Source organism: Gastrolobium bilobum, unplaced genomic scaffold, assembly GCF_033153095.1.
Source record: "Gastrolobium bilobum isolate Gb01-03AN ecotype WA unplaced genomic scaffold, APGP_CSIRO_Gbil_v1 utg14161, whole genome shotgun sequence".
Lineage (NCBI taxonomy): Eukaryota > Viridiplantae > Streptophyta > Magnoliopsida > Fabales > Fabaceae > Gastrolobium > Gastrolobium bilobum.
Window position 1 is genome coordinate 76009 of NW_026896507.1, and position 14334 is coordinate 90342.

The 14334-nt window shown below is 36.2% G+C and overlaps 1 protein-coding gene across 1 annotated transcript; it reads right to left on the reverse strand.

Annotated features, from left to right (window-relative positions):
• Positions 1–1318: 1318 nt before the first annotated feature.
• On the reverse strand, positions 1319–2580 carry LOC133300125 (ethylene-responsive transcription factor ABR1-like). Its single transcript, XM_061499619.1, has 2 exons — positions 2301–2580; positions 1319–1986 (listed from the first exon to the last, which is right to left on the reverse strand). Exons 1-2 carry the CDS (start codon positions 2578–2580, stop codon positions 1319–1321), a joined length of 948 nt encoding a protein of 315 aa, XP_061355603.1.
• Positions 2581–14334: the final 11754 nt, after the last annotated feature.

A 14334-nucleotide genomic window follows, 5' to 3' on the forward strand; every position in this document is an offset into this window, starting at 1 on the left:
TTGCTAAGACGCAAAGAAGAATTATATTGAAAGGCTTTGCGAACATTGGATTACACTTCGGATTACACTTCTTTTTGTTTCACTCAATTTAAAATTGATCTTTGCTTTACTCATGTGTTGTGTGCGTATGCGTTTTGCCTTGAATAATTCACCTCGGTGGTCTTCCTTTTGCGAACAAATTGTTGATTACGTAGTTGAGCAACAATGAATGCTCAATAGTCAACTCAGGATCGTTGCTGTCAAACTCATTGTTTAAATATTTGCTATCTTTATTTATAAAGTCGTATGCATGACTGTTTTGTGGAGGCATGTACATCTTTCATCTCGAGGTTTGAATGAAGAATCCAAGTTCAACAAGATGCAATCTTCAAACAATAATGAGCCGAACGAATGTTTGAATTTCAAGTTTTAATGAAGACTTTTGGATAATATAAAGGAAGAAAAGAATTACACGTTGTTTTTTGTTAGAAATTCACAACTAAACCATTAAATAGTTCCGTGGTTACAAAATTGTCAACAGGTATTTTTTTCCTGTCCTAGTTGTATAATTTATAAAACATATAAATAAAGGGATAAATTTTTCTAATGTTGTAGGAGATAAACTTATTTCCTAGATACATAAAAATGTGTGGAGCTATGTAAAGGAAAAAAAGGAGCTCTACACACTTTATATATATATATATATATATAATCATTTCTGCAGCCGCTTTACGTACAGCAACGACAAGTGTATAGTTATGATTCTCCACATTTAATGTTTTCATCCTTTGTATGGTTATGATACCTCGCATTTAATGCTTTCAAGTATATGTATAACAAATATTTAATTGTTGCATGTACAACAGCTGCAGAAATGTAAACCTCGTATATATATATATATATATAGAGGCAGGATCTTTTGACACCGGTGTCAAATTTAAAGTTTGACACCTCATGTAAGAGCCATTAGATCAAAAAAATATCAACAACTTTGATTTGTAAGCATGTGACACCATTGATTTTTTTTATCTAACGGCTCTTAGATGAGGTGTAAAAGTTCAAATTTGACACCGGTGTCAAAGGATCCTACCTCATATATATATATATATATATATATATATATATATATGAAATTAGTTTATCTTTTACAATACATTAATATGTAAAACAAACATGTCCTCAGCTGTCAGTTTTTATTGTAGATTTACTTCTCAAGAAACATCATCGTCATCTTAAATCATGAATAATGAATGGATTGACAAGCTTGTGAAACAATTACAAAGAAATGTAATAAAAATGTTTTTTTAAAAAATAAAATTACAGATTTGATAAAAATGGATCATCCCGAGGAAGAAGAGCTATAACTGGAAACTGACCAGGGCGGCAACTGAGTAGAATAAATTGAAGGAATTGAAGTGGCCTGCGAAGAAGTCATAGAGGAAACAAACGCAGAAGAAGAAGAAGAAGAAGCTGGTGGCGTTGACGAAGATTGAAGATGCGAAGCCATCGTAGATGTCATAATGAAACGATCATCATAAATGTTCATAGGGAAGTTTGAGAGGTGGAAATGCTCATAAATGTTGCTTGAAGGCTGAGAAGAGAAAAGAGCTTCAGAGTGAACAATTGGGTCAGTGGAAGTTGGAATAGACACAAGGGAAGTTGTAGAATTCGAAATGTTCCTTTGAGTCGTCGTAGGTTGCCGGAGAGTAACATTTTCAGGGAAATTGAGTTTGGCCTTGTTTCCTCTGAAACGCAGTGCAGCTTCATCGTATGCTCTTGCAGCTGCTTCAGCTGTGTCAAATGTACCTAACCAAACCCTCGCTGCTTTGAATGGGTCTCTGATCTCTGCAGCCCATTTACCCCATGGCCTCTGTCTCACCCCTCTGTACTTTCTCCTTGGTTCTCCCCTCACCACATTCTCTGTTGTTCTATATTCATACACAGCATTTCCCATTTCACCCCTTTCTGTTCTTGTGCTGCTGGTCGAATTGTTTGAACATTCTGCAACTATATTGTTGCATAGCATCAATAAAAAATAATAAGGTTTGTTTTTTAAGTTTACTCAAAAGACAGAACCACAAATTAATATACCTAGTAATATGTATGTGTACATATATATATAGCAACATACTTTGTAATGATTGTGCTGTTCTATTTAACAAAATAGAATTAAATAACATATTTATTTTAAACATGAACTAGAAAAAAAAAAAATTAAAGGAGTAAATGATCATGGATTCAGTTGAAGTCTAAATAAAATAAAAAAATTTAAGCAAGAGGGGTAGTAGTATGGATTGTAAAGATTTGAATTTGGTGCTTACTTGTTGGAATAGCAGGGGAAGAAGCAGCACCTAAGGAACTATCATCTCCCCTTCTTCTCTTGAAAGCAGAACTACCAACATAATCAGATGAAGAAGAAGACAAAGAAGGTAAGTTTGGTGTAACAGAAGGAGATGCATCACCACCACCACCTCCTCCAATTGCACTCGGTTGATCAAGAACCACATAATCACCGCTTGGAACCTCTCCAGAAACAACGTGGGTCAAAGCTGAGACCATAGCAGACATCTCCTTCTCCCTATTCATACCTGGAAACATCATTTGCATTGACAATGTTTGGTTGCATATCCCTTCATTGAATTCTCTGTTGTAAACCTTTTTTTGGCTTGTCTCTTGGATTCGCCACCTTTAACATACACATGTAAATCCAATTAAAGCTAGTTCAACAGCCCTTTTTTTTGCATGCAAATACCCTTCAATCACCAACTCCAACAACCCCATCATATATATATATATATATATATATATATATATATATATATATATATATATATATGTGTGATGGATGGAAATGTTCAATTTGATTACAGCCGACGTAGAAGAATCAGTCGGTGATGAAAATGAAAAAGTAGAAAACTTATGCACGAGGAAACCTATCATAACTCGAATAAGATAAATAAAAAAATAATAATTAATTAAAGTATAAGCGGTTTGAAAATTTCCCTTTTCTAAAATGATAGCATTAAGTTGGGGAAGCAAAGCATGGAGCTTAATAAGATTATTGACATGTAGTGAGGGGTCAAAAAGAGTAATAGGTGGGAAAGCATAAACTTGCCGGCGCTTGTGTTGTGTGTGGAGAGAACCTCCTTTGGCGGTTGACAACTATTTCAAGCTAGTCGGTGAAGAGAAAGAAAGATATATAGGTAGGAGCCGACCTGAAAACCTAATAAATTATAGTAGAAAATTTATATAGGTCTTTCTTATTTTTTTGGTACATATATAGATACGTGAGAATATTAAGTTAATTAACCAACTTGTCACGTTAAATTCCACCTCAGTTATATAATAGTATAGCGGCTTTTAAGCTTTTAGATGTTCTAATCAATAGTGTTAAGAACCTTGAGGTCACCACCCCAAAAGCTAGCTCAAGGGGTGGGAGTGGGCCTTATAAAGGCCATATTAGTTATCCATCCAATCAATGTGGGACTAATATATCTCAACACGCCCCCTCACGCAAGAGCCCTTTAGGCTAGAAGCGTGGAAATTGCACAGGCCCATTTTTGGTTTACCTTTTTGTGCTTTTTTTTATTTTAATTCCACTTTTTAAAGCGGGGGACGGTGAGGCTCTGATACCATGTTAAGAACCTTGAGGTCACCACCCCAAAAGCTAGCTCAAGGGGTGGGAGTGCCCAAGGCCTTATAAAGGCCATATTAGTTACCCATCCAATCAATGTGGGACTAATATATCTCAACAAATAGAAAGGGAATATATCCAATTACACCAAATTTGGTATGAGCCCACTCGGTCCCAGTTGGAACTATAGTTAACCATAATCAATTTGTCATCTAATACCTCAAATTATGTTCATCTTCTGTCCTAGATGATACACGAACTAGGGTAGTAAAAGTGGTAAACTAACCTGCCCTAGATAATACACAAGATTAAGTTCACATTCATATTTGTTTTAACTTGAAAACATTCCAATCGCACAATTTAGGAATGTGAGATATTTATCCAAAATTTTAGTGGGTAGAGGGGCAAGAGCACAAACACTGCACATGCACTTTAGTCTTCTGATTATACTTTATTGTTGATGCAAAAGGTTGTTATTTTTATACTCGTATGTAAGTTTTTGGGTAAGGAATGCTCTAATTCATAACCTTTGTAAAATGTTTTCATTTTTTTTTTATTAAATGACAAAATATTTTGTAAGTTTCATCTATGTACATTATTGTCCCTAAAATTAATTTCCGATTCTGACAATGGTTAAAAAGAAGTTTTAACTATTCTAAGTGGGGTACATGTCCTCATTGGTATGCCTAAATAACAACTCTTTTTTAGATATGTTTATTTTCTTATATAATAATAATATTTGTTACATGTTTTTTGTTTTTTTACACAGCTAGACAAAATGACCAATTAACAAGTTACAACTCGATTAAAAAATAATAATAATACTATATTCAGTTAACACGGCCAACAAATTTATAGGTACACTCCATGAAAAGGAGTGGCAAAAGATAGAACGCCCACTCTCCTCCTTGTAATAATGAACTTTCAGTTTTTGCTAAGAAATTATATTATCTTACACCGATACCGATATGAAATATACACTTTGATAAATTAGTTTTAAAAAATACTAAATTTTATATTAAGATGTGTTTTGATATTAAATAATATTTTTAATTTATGTTGTGTATATTGTAATTAATATTTAATAATTTAACAAAAAAATGAAACTAAACTTATAATACTCAACAATTTTGTAAAGAAACATAAGATATCTCAAATATTTATATTATACTCAATAAAATAGTAATCGTAATCCAACAATCTAATAGTTGGAATTAAAAACGCAACGCAGTATAACATTCGAATCCTTTTTTGAGTCTCTGCAACGTGAGTTGGAGTGTCGAAGTGTAAAAGAGTATCGGACATGACACGTCAGATTTTTTGAAGTGTCGGTGCATCATAAGTTATATCTACTAGTCGAATGCTCAATTTTTCTTTTAAAAAACTTTAATCTCATATGAATTGTCATAATTTTAATAGAATTAAAGGTGATTATTGACTCAAATAAAATAATGAAAATCATTTATCATCTAAAAAATTATATCAATTTATTATATTAAAAATTATAACAAAAAAGTTCTTGTAATCTAGAATTTTTAAAAAGTGATAACTTAAATTATTAGAAAATTTAAATTCAAGTAATAGTTAGGAGCCTTTCTAATGAGGTTTGATTCTTAGTTCGGAACCAATTAAAAAAATAATTTGCTTAATTATTTCTGTACAAATTATCCACTAATAATCTAGACAATTAACAGAGTTTTCGCAGGGTTTCTGAGTAATAAATTAAAAAAAATTGTTTTAATACGTTAATATAAACATCTAAAAGAAATAAAATCAAGCAGTTGTTTAAAAAATTATTTATTTTATCAAATTTTGACCGAATATGATTAAAAAAATAAACAGGTTCAATAGAATGCATGAAAGGTCGCGTTAATGGGATGATTTTTTTTTATAATTATCTGAATAACTAATACAATAATGTCACTAACACAAATTTCATTACGGTCAATTTTTTATCTTCCTTTCATTCATTTTTATTATTTATTAATAGCGGAAATCTCTTACATGAATTTTATACGTGAGCGGCATAATATATATATAACAAACTTTACCCATTAATTAATAACTTTCTTGGGTGCTACACCAAAATTACTTTTTTTTTTTTTCCAAGGTATCCTCCGGCCGACAGCCGAAGACTAATCATTTCGAGAATTCAAAGTTATACGGGTTAATTAAAATATTAATTTGTATAATATTCAAAGCATTTAATTTCAATGTCATTTATATAATAAATTAGTCTCTTATTCAATACTTTGTATCATTTATAAAAGATTCTGTAGAACAACTCATCATATTATTTAAATCACTGTTCAAAAGATCGCAATTTTTAACTCAATAGATGAAAATTTTCAATCATCACCTCATCCACATTTTTACTTTTCTTTCATCCATTCATTTATAAATATACGATGCCTTTGTCTATCTGAAAGTATATTTTCCATCCCATTTGTTATTTTCATTTCTTTGAATAATTATTATGTCCTTTAGAAGTTAACAATTATTCTTGATGAAAAGTTATTTTTCATAATATGGTCACTTTAAAAAGTCAAGGAAGGGATTTTTGTAGACAAGGTAAATTAATCATATTATTTGGAAACATAAAAGAGAATCATGTTCCACTCACAAACAACATCAGTACGTAAGTACAAATGAGGCCTTTTTATCGATTACAGCCAAATCAAAAGACAGTTCACTGTATTCTTTTGTCAAATTAGTTTCAATTTAATACGACCGAAATGTATATGGAGCAGTGGCGGAGCCAACCACATTGCTTCGGATCTGACTAATTTTTAAAAATTAGTTACATTTTAGAGATGCGTAAATAACCGTAGCTAAATTGAAGGGATAAAATTTAATGATTGGTATTAGTTATACTTTTTTGGCCCTGCCTCATTAATCTTATTGGCTTCGCCACTAATATGGAGAGCATGTGCATGTGCATATCATTTGAGTAACACGTTATGCGTGACTTGTGTAAAAATTTGCATTATAAAGATACGCATCTTGACAATATGCATTCAAGCTGTGTGTAACTAATGCCAAGTACCTGAAGCGGGTCAGCATGAGGCCCAAGTACCTGAAGGAATATGAAACCCATTAAGCCTATTAAGAAATATAATATAGCCATTGTCTTTAATTTTTACCATACCCATGTAATGAGGAGATTAGGACCAGTTGGTTAGGGCATACATAGTAATACATTACCAGATCATCTTATGTTTAGGCCCATACATGTAGGGCATATATGTAGTAGCAACGTAAATGAAATGGTTAACGAGGAATTTCCACATCTTTCTTCTTCTTCTTTATCTCTATCCTCTTCTTCTCCCTTCTGTTTCTTCTCAATCATCTGATTCTGGGTTTAAACCCTTACAATTTGGTGCTCTCGTTGCTTACTCTTCCCTCTCGGTAATGGCAGACAACACTCGCATGAGAGATGTTACGCAGCGGCTAGAATTGTTGGAACAGCAAACCCAACGTCTAGACATCCTCGAACAACAATTACGATCTGCTGAACTGGTTCGGGAACAACAATTTCTGGATCTCCAGGAATCTAATGCTCAATTACACCAGTCACAATCTCAGATACAGCAGGCAATTCAACTCCTCCTTGATGGTAATACTCGATTAGGTATTTTGGGTTCTGGGTCAGGTTCTGCGTCCAAATCCACTAGTTCTAATTCAGATCTGCATAAGTCCCATTCCATTAAACTTCTTTTTCCACATTTTACTGTTGGTGACCCTACCTCATGGTTATTTGCTGTTGACAATTATTGCCATTATTACAATATTGGTGAAGAAGACCGTTTATTAATTGTTTCATTTCATCTGGATGACCCTGTTGCTTGTTGGTTTAGAGGTCTTAGTGATGAGGGTTTACTCCCTACCTGGTCAGCATTTGTTACTACCTTCCATCGTTGTTTCGGTCCATCCGAGTTTGATGATCCCATTGGGACTCTAGCCAAACTACAGCAATTGGGATTTGTGAACGATTATCAGTCACACTTTGAAGTTGCTGCTAGTAAGGTCCCTGGCTTATCACCCACACTGAAAAGGGGTTTATTCATTTCTGGCCTTAAACCACGCATTCGTCGTTCCGTTCTTACTCAGCGTCCGAGTGATTGGCATGAGGCTTTAGCTTTAGCTAAAGTTTTTGAGGACCAAATTGCTGATGAAAGACCAAACAGGCCATGGTTCACTAAACCTAACCCTACACACCCCACCATATCCCCTCACCAATTCCCTATAATCGTCAAACAGCAAACCCCATTGACCCTCACCAATTCACCTCATAGCAGACCAATCCATGCTATCCCAATCCGCCGCTTATCCCCAGCCGAAATGCAAGTCAAGCAAGACAAAGATCTTTGTTTTAATTGCGATGAAAAATTCACCTATGGCCACAAATGTAAAGCAAAAGCTTCCCTTCTGTATCTCGAAGGTGTGGAGGACGATGAGTCACCTGACCTTACAGAAATCGTAGTGGAACCGGAAACTCCCATATAGGAAACCGCAGAAATACCAGAAATAAGTTTCAATGCACTGTTTGGGACTTATTCTTCCAAGTCATTTCGTTTAACTGTCACCATCATGGGTCACCCCATTCAAATTCTTATTGATGGGGGAAGTACTCACAACTTCGTCACTCCCAGAATAGCAACCTATTTGAAGCTAATCTTGCTAGTTATTCCACCATTTAAAGTGCAGGTTGGGAATGGTGATTCCCTTAATTGTGCGGCTCTTTGCCAAGCTATTCTATTGGTTATTCAAGACCACTTATTCAGCATAGATTTATTTGTTTTGGAGGTACAAGGTGCAGATGCTGTCCTAGGGGTCCAATGGCTTGCCACCTTAGGACCCATTCTAACTGATTACAACCATATGACAATAGGGTTCATCCACAATGGTGCTGACGTCCTTTTATATGGGGACCAACGTATTGCAGCTAGCCTCATCACCACATCCTAACTGAGCAAATTAATGTCTCAAGACTCTTTAGAGTCTTCCTTTATGTGCTTAGCGTCTGGCACAATTCCGTCCTCCAATCCTTCCGCTGCAAGGGATGGTCCTGGACCTGTCACCATTCCTCCTGAGGTTCAAATATTGTTGGATAAATACACGACAGTATTCCAATTCCACATTCCTTACCATCTGATAGACCCACCAATCACTGTATTCCCCTCCTTTTGGACACCAAACCTGTGCAAGTCCGTCCTTATAGATACCCTCACTTCCAAAAAAATGAGATTGAGAGACTTGTTTCTGAGATGCTTCAAAATCGAGTGATACAGCCAAGCCACTCTGCTTTCAGCTCATCGGTGTTACTAGTAAAGAAAAAGGGTGGCACCTGGCATTTTTGTGTGGATTACCGTGCTTTAAATGCAGTTACTGTGAAAGACAAGTTTCCCATTCCCACTATTGATGAGTTAATGGATGAATTATACGGTGCAACAACCTTTTCCAAACTAGATCTCAGGTCCGGTTATCATCAAATTAAGATGAATCCAGCGGATGTTCACAAAACGGCATTTCGTACTCATCAGGGCCATTATGAATTTTTGGTGATGTCATTCGGTTTATCCAATGCACCCTCTACCTTTCAGGCTACCATGAATCAGGTATTTTCGGACTTTTTACGTCGTTTTGTGGTTGTTTTTTTTATGACATTTTGGTATATAGCTCTTGCCTCCAGGAACACCTCAGTCACTTGCAACAGGTCCTACTGACTCTCCAAACTCACAATTTGTTTGCTAAATTATCCAAATGTTTATTTGCCCAACCATTAATCCATTTCCTTGGGCACTCCATTTCTGGTGAGGGAGTACAACCGGACAACAGCAAGATACGAGCAATTATGGACTGGCCCATCCCACATTTGCCACCCATGTGCGAGCCTTCTTAGGCCTCTCAGGATATTATCACTGTTTCATCAGACACTAAGCATCCATTGTAGCCCCTCTTACTGATCTCCTCACAAAGGAGGTTTTATCTGGTCCCCTACAACAGAAGAGGCTTTCTTCAAACTCAAGTCCGCATTAACTGAGGCACCTATTCTTACACTTCCTAATTTTACTGAACCTTTTGTCGTCGAAACTGACGCCTCAAGAATCGGTGTGGGTGCGGTTCTGATACAAGACAACAAACCCATTGCTTTCTACAGTAGGAAATTGGCCCCTACTATGCGCACTAAGTCTACTTACATTCGCGAGATGTTCGCGATTACAGCTGCTGTATCTAAATGGCGACAATACCTATTCGGGGTACCGTTCACCATTAGAACAGATCATAAGAGTCTACACAACCTCATGAATTAGGTTGTCCAGACTCCTGAGCAACAAAACTTCCTTTCAAAGTTGTTAAGCTTTGATTATACAATCACTTACAAGTCTGGCAAAGCCAACATAGTCGCAGACGCCTTGTCTAGGCATCCTACAGGGGTCTCCGACACTATGAAACCCCAGTTTGCAGCTCTTAGTGGTCCTATCAGTAATTACAAGGCTATTCTCTTACAGGAACTACAAAAAAAAAGTTATTGTGCTACCATTTTACAAGAATTAATTACAGAACCATCCAAGTGGCCTCAATGGAAAAGTAAGGATGGCTTGTTACTGTTCCGCAACCGCATCTTTCTCCCTGATGCTTCTACTATTATTCCCCATCTGCTACACGAACTTCACACTTCCCTGCAAGGAGGCCACTCTGGTTTTTTGGGGACCTTACACCTCATTGCCTTTAATTTTACCTGGAAAGGGATGAGATAAACAGCTCGTGATTATGTGGCACAGTGTGAAATATGGCAAAAAATAAAACCACCAAATCACTCCCCTTTTGGGTTATTAACTCTCATCAAACCCCCAGAAGAAACTTGGACGGATTTGAGCATGGACTTCATTACTCACCTGCCACCCTCACATGGGTTTACGGCAATTTTCGTGGTCGTCGATCACTTTTCAAAAGGAGCTCACTTTGTACCGCTACCAGCCCATTACACGGCTGCCAAAATAGCACAGGTCTTCTGGGATTCCGTGGGGAAATTACATGGCTTACCCCGATCCATCATTTCTGATAGAGACCCCCTGTTTCTCATCAATTTTTGGACGTCTCTCTTTCACTTGCAAGGCACGTCCCTTTGCTTTAGCTCCGCCTACCACCCTCAGTCCGACGGTCAAACTGAGAGGGTAAACCGATGCGTAGAGCAGTTCCTGCGAGCTTTTGCTTTCGACCACCCTTCGAAATGGTCTGTTTATTTGTCGTGGGCTGAATATCATCACAATACACTCTTCAACAGTGCCACTGGGTTGACTCCATACCAGATCACCTTCGGTCGCCCTCCGACGAACATGCTAGCTTATACGTTGGGATCGTCGACCAACGAGGCAGTGGATGATGCTCTCTCTTCCCAAGCAGCCGTCCTTGCAACAGTTAAAGCAAATCTGATCAGATCTCAAAATCACATGAAGAATCAAGCCGATAAAAAGCGAAAAGATAAAACCTTTACCGTAGGAGAGCACGTCCTTCTCCGCTTATAACCATACTGGCAGCTATCAGTGCATCGTCGGTCTTCACAAAAGTTGGCTTTGCACTTCTACGGGCCATTTGAGATTGTGGAACGTGTAGGATCTGTGGCATACCATTTAAAGTTGCCATCTTTGGCTCGCATTCACCCGGTATTTCATGTTTCACTACTGCGACCATTCAAATCTGACCAGAATTACCATATCCATGACCTTCCACCCAAGGCTTCGGACCCTCCTTTGGCTCATACACCAGCAGCTGTCGTCGGTGAACGAACAGTATGGCTACAGGGGAAGAGAATAAGTCAAGTTCTGGTTCAGTGTTAAGGGCTCCCTCCTGAGGACAGTACATGGGAGAATAAGGATGAAGTGTTCGAAGGTCTCAGTTCAGACACACAGCATATGGAGAGAGAGGGCAGATGGAGTTCCACAGGCTAGGGGAGACACGCTTAGCTATACAAGGGGTTTGGCGACAACTTTCAAAATGCCAGCCCCATTAAAGGGAAAGTCAGCTGACATTCATGTTACATCGCCAACAACCGTCACGCGCGACTCCAAACGCGCTGTTTCTCCGCGTGTTGATCAGCCGAAATCCAAACCCTGCTCTCTCATTGGACCGCCCTTTAACTCCAGCTCTTTGATTGGTCCGTCATATGCTCTTATCCACGAGGACGTGGATTGTTTTGAAGGGGAAGGGAGTGTAACAGACACTTTGGGGAAAGGCAGCTTAGCAGGGAAGCGGGTCAGCATGCGGCCCAAGTACCTGAAGAAATATGAAACCCATTAAGCCCATTAAGAAATATAATATAGCCATTGTCTTTAATTTTTACCATACCCATGTAATGAGGAGATTAGGCCCAGTTGGTTAGGGCATACATAGTAATACATTACCAAATCATCTGATGCTTAGGCCCATACAGATAAGTATATATGTAGTAGCAACGTAAATGAAATGGTTAACGAGGAATTTCCACATCTTTCTTCTTCTTCTTTATCTCTATCCTTTTCTTCTCCCTTCTGTTTCTTCTTAATCATCTGATTCTGGGTTTAAACCCTTACACATTAGTTATACTTTTTTGGCCCTGCCTCATTAATCTTATTGGCTTCGCCACTAATATGGAGAGTATGTACATGTGCATATCATTTAAGTAACACCTTATGCGTGACTTGTGTAAAAATTTGCATTATAAAGATACACATCCTGACAATATGCATTCAAGCCATGTGTAACATCTTCTATAACTGGCTAACAGATAGGATATCAAATTAATTCTTAAATCTTATTTTAAATAAGAAAACGAGAATTATAATTAGATTCTAACACAATGGATAGAAAATAAGACATATGATAAAATATTCTTAAAATTTAATTATACATTGTACAGAAGTCAAGTTCACTATTACATCTGAAATAGTCTATATTACATCATCATTTAAACTAAAAAAAATGTTTCTATTCTATCAGTTTTTCCAATGAACTTTGTACAGTCTTCAAAGTGTTTAACCATAGTGCTTCATCTTACTCCAAAGCTACACATACTGTTATGCTTACTTTCTGGAAAGGTTAGCATAAACATAAACACACATGAGAAAAATCTCAGTAATATTAGAGTTTTCGAACTATAACCAGTCCAGCCGCTTTAGCGGAAAATGTTGTTCTCACATAACATGTTTATAATAAGAAAATAATAACTTATATAACAATCATATAAAAGAACATCAATTCTTGAAACTACTAGAGCTCAAACATTTATGGGTTCTGCATACAAACATAGAAAAGAACGTATACTCTTTAACTAAAATGACTAAAGCTCAAACATTCGTGAGCGCCCAAACCTTTTTGGGTTCTTTATGTGAAAGGTTCTGATTGGTGGAGCTCAAGCCAGATAAGGCGTCTCTTACCCAATAATCATCTAATCCCAAACCTTTGTGTGTCAGTTCATATCATAATCATTCAGTTAAAGATTACATATTCCTTTAATATTCATTTGGTACCAAAGGAATTCTTTAGTTATATAGTCTTGATTCTCATCATTCTTATAACAAATATGTGCATATTCAACAAATACACAACAATCAAAATTTAGAAGATACAATCAAATAGTAGAAAATAACACCAAAGATTAAAGATAAAACAAAAAACAAGAATAAATAGTTTGCCAGAGTAACGACACCTTCACAACTTTTAAATAAATAACTTTAAAATACCAACTTTAAATTTAAAATAGATGAAAAAGAATAAAAATAGGAAAATGAGGTTCTCTCCCAGTATTACGTTCCTCTTTTATTTTTCCCCACTTTCTTCTTTTTCCTGTTTCTCTTTTTCATTTCCTCTTCATCCGTCCTTTTTCTTTCTTCTTTCTTCTTTCTCTTTTCTCCTTTCCTTTCTTTTCTCTTGGTTTTTTTCTTCCTCCCTCACTGTAACACGTCTTTCTCTCTATATATATTTATTTCTTCTCTCTGTCTCTCTTCTCCAGTTTCTTCCTTTCTTTCTGTATTTTCTTTCTTTCTTCATCAGGTGGGTATATATATAGATATGCTGACTAAAAATATGACTAAAGATAATCATTACATATAGTTAAGTTTCAACCAAACTAAATAAAAATCTAACAAGAATTTGACTAAAATCTAACTAAATAATTATTGCAGCCTAAAATATCTACACCTGATTAATTAAGCTTGGATAGGATGTATCCACGTAGTCTTATTTATTTATTTTATTCTATTATTTTTATTTATATATTTTATTGTTATTATTTTATTTTATTTTTATTATGGAGCTACTGGCGCCCCTTCTTTCTAACACTACGACGCTATTAGCGTCACCTGATTTTATACATGGCGCTAAAAGCACCAACATGTGACACATTATGGCGCTAATTGCGCTGTCCATTTCTTCCAAGCATGGCACTAAAAGCGCCACCCCTAGACACATCGCGACGCTTTTAGCGTCACACTATTTATTTTTTAATTATTTTTTATAAAATTTTGAATACTACATCGTGCATGCTTCGTCTGGGCGTCTTGTGGAGAAAAACACGTTCAGACATGTTTTGACTTTTGCATAAGTCATATATGAAGTGATGTGCGACTTAAATATATACACTTTTTATATGCATTTCACCTGCATTAAATTGATATTACCAAAAGAATTAAACCGATAAATTAAATACCTCTGATTTCACATAACATGAGTAAAAAAACCTA

What these genes read in the sequence shown, in the direction of transcription:
- LOC133300125 (XM_061499619.1), bottom strand. Translation starts at nt 2,580, where the DNA reads ATGATGTTTCCAGGTATGAATAGGGAGAAGGAGATGTCTGCTATGGTC. An exon ending in TTCCCCTGCTATTCCAACAA is followed by an intron (nt 1,987 to 2,300) that starts GTAAGCACCAAA and finishes GCAACAATATAG; the next exon opens with TTGCAGAATGTTCAAACAAT.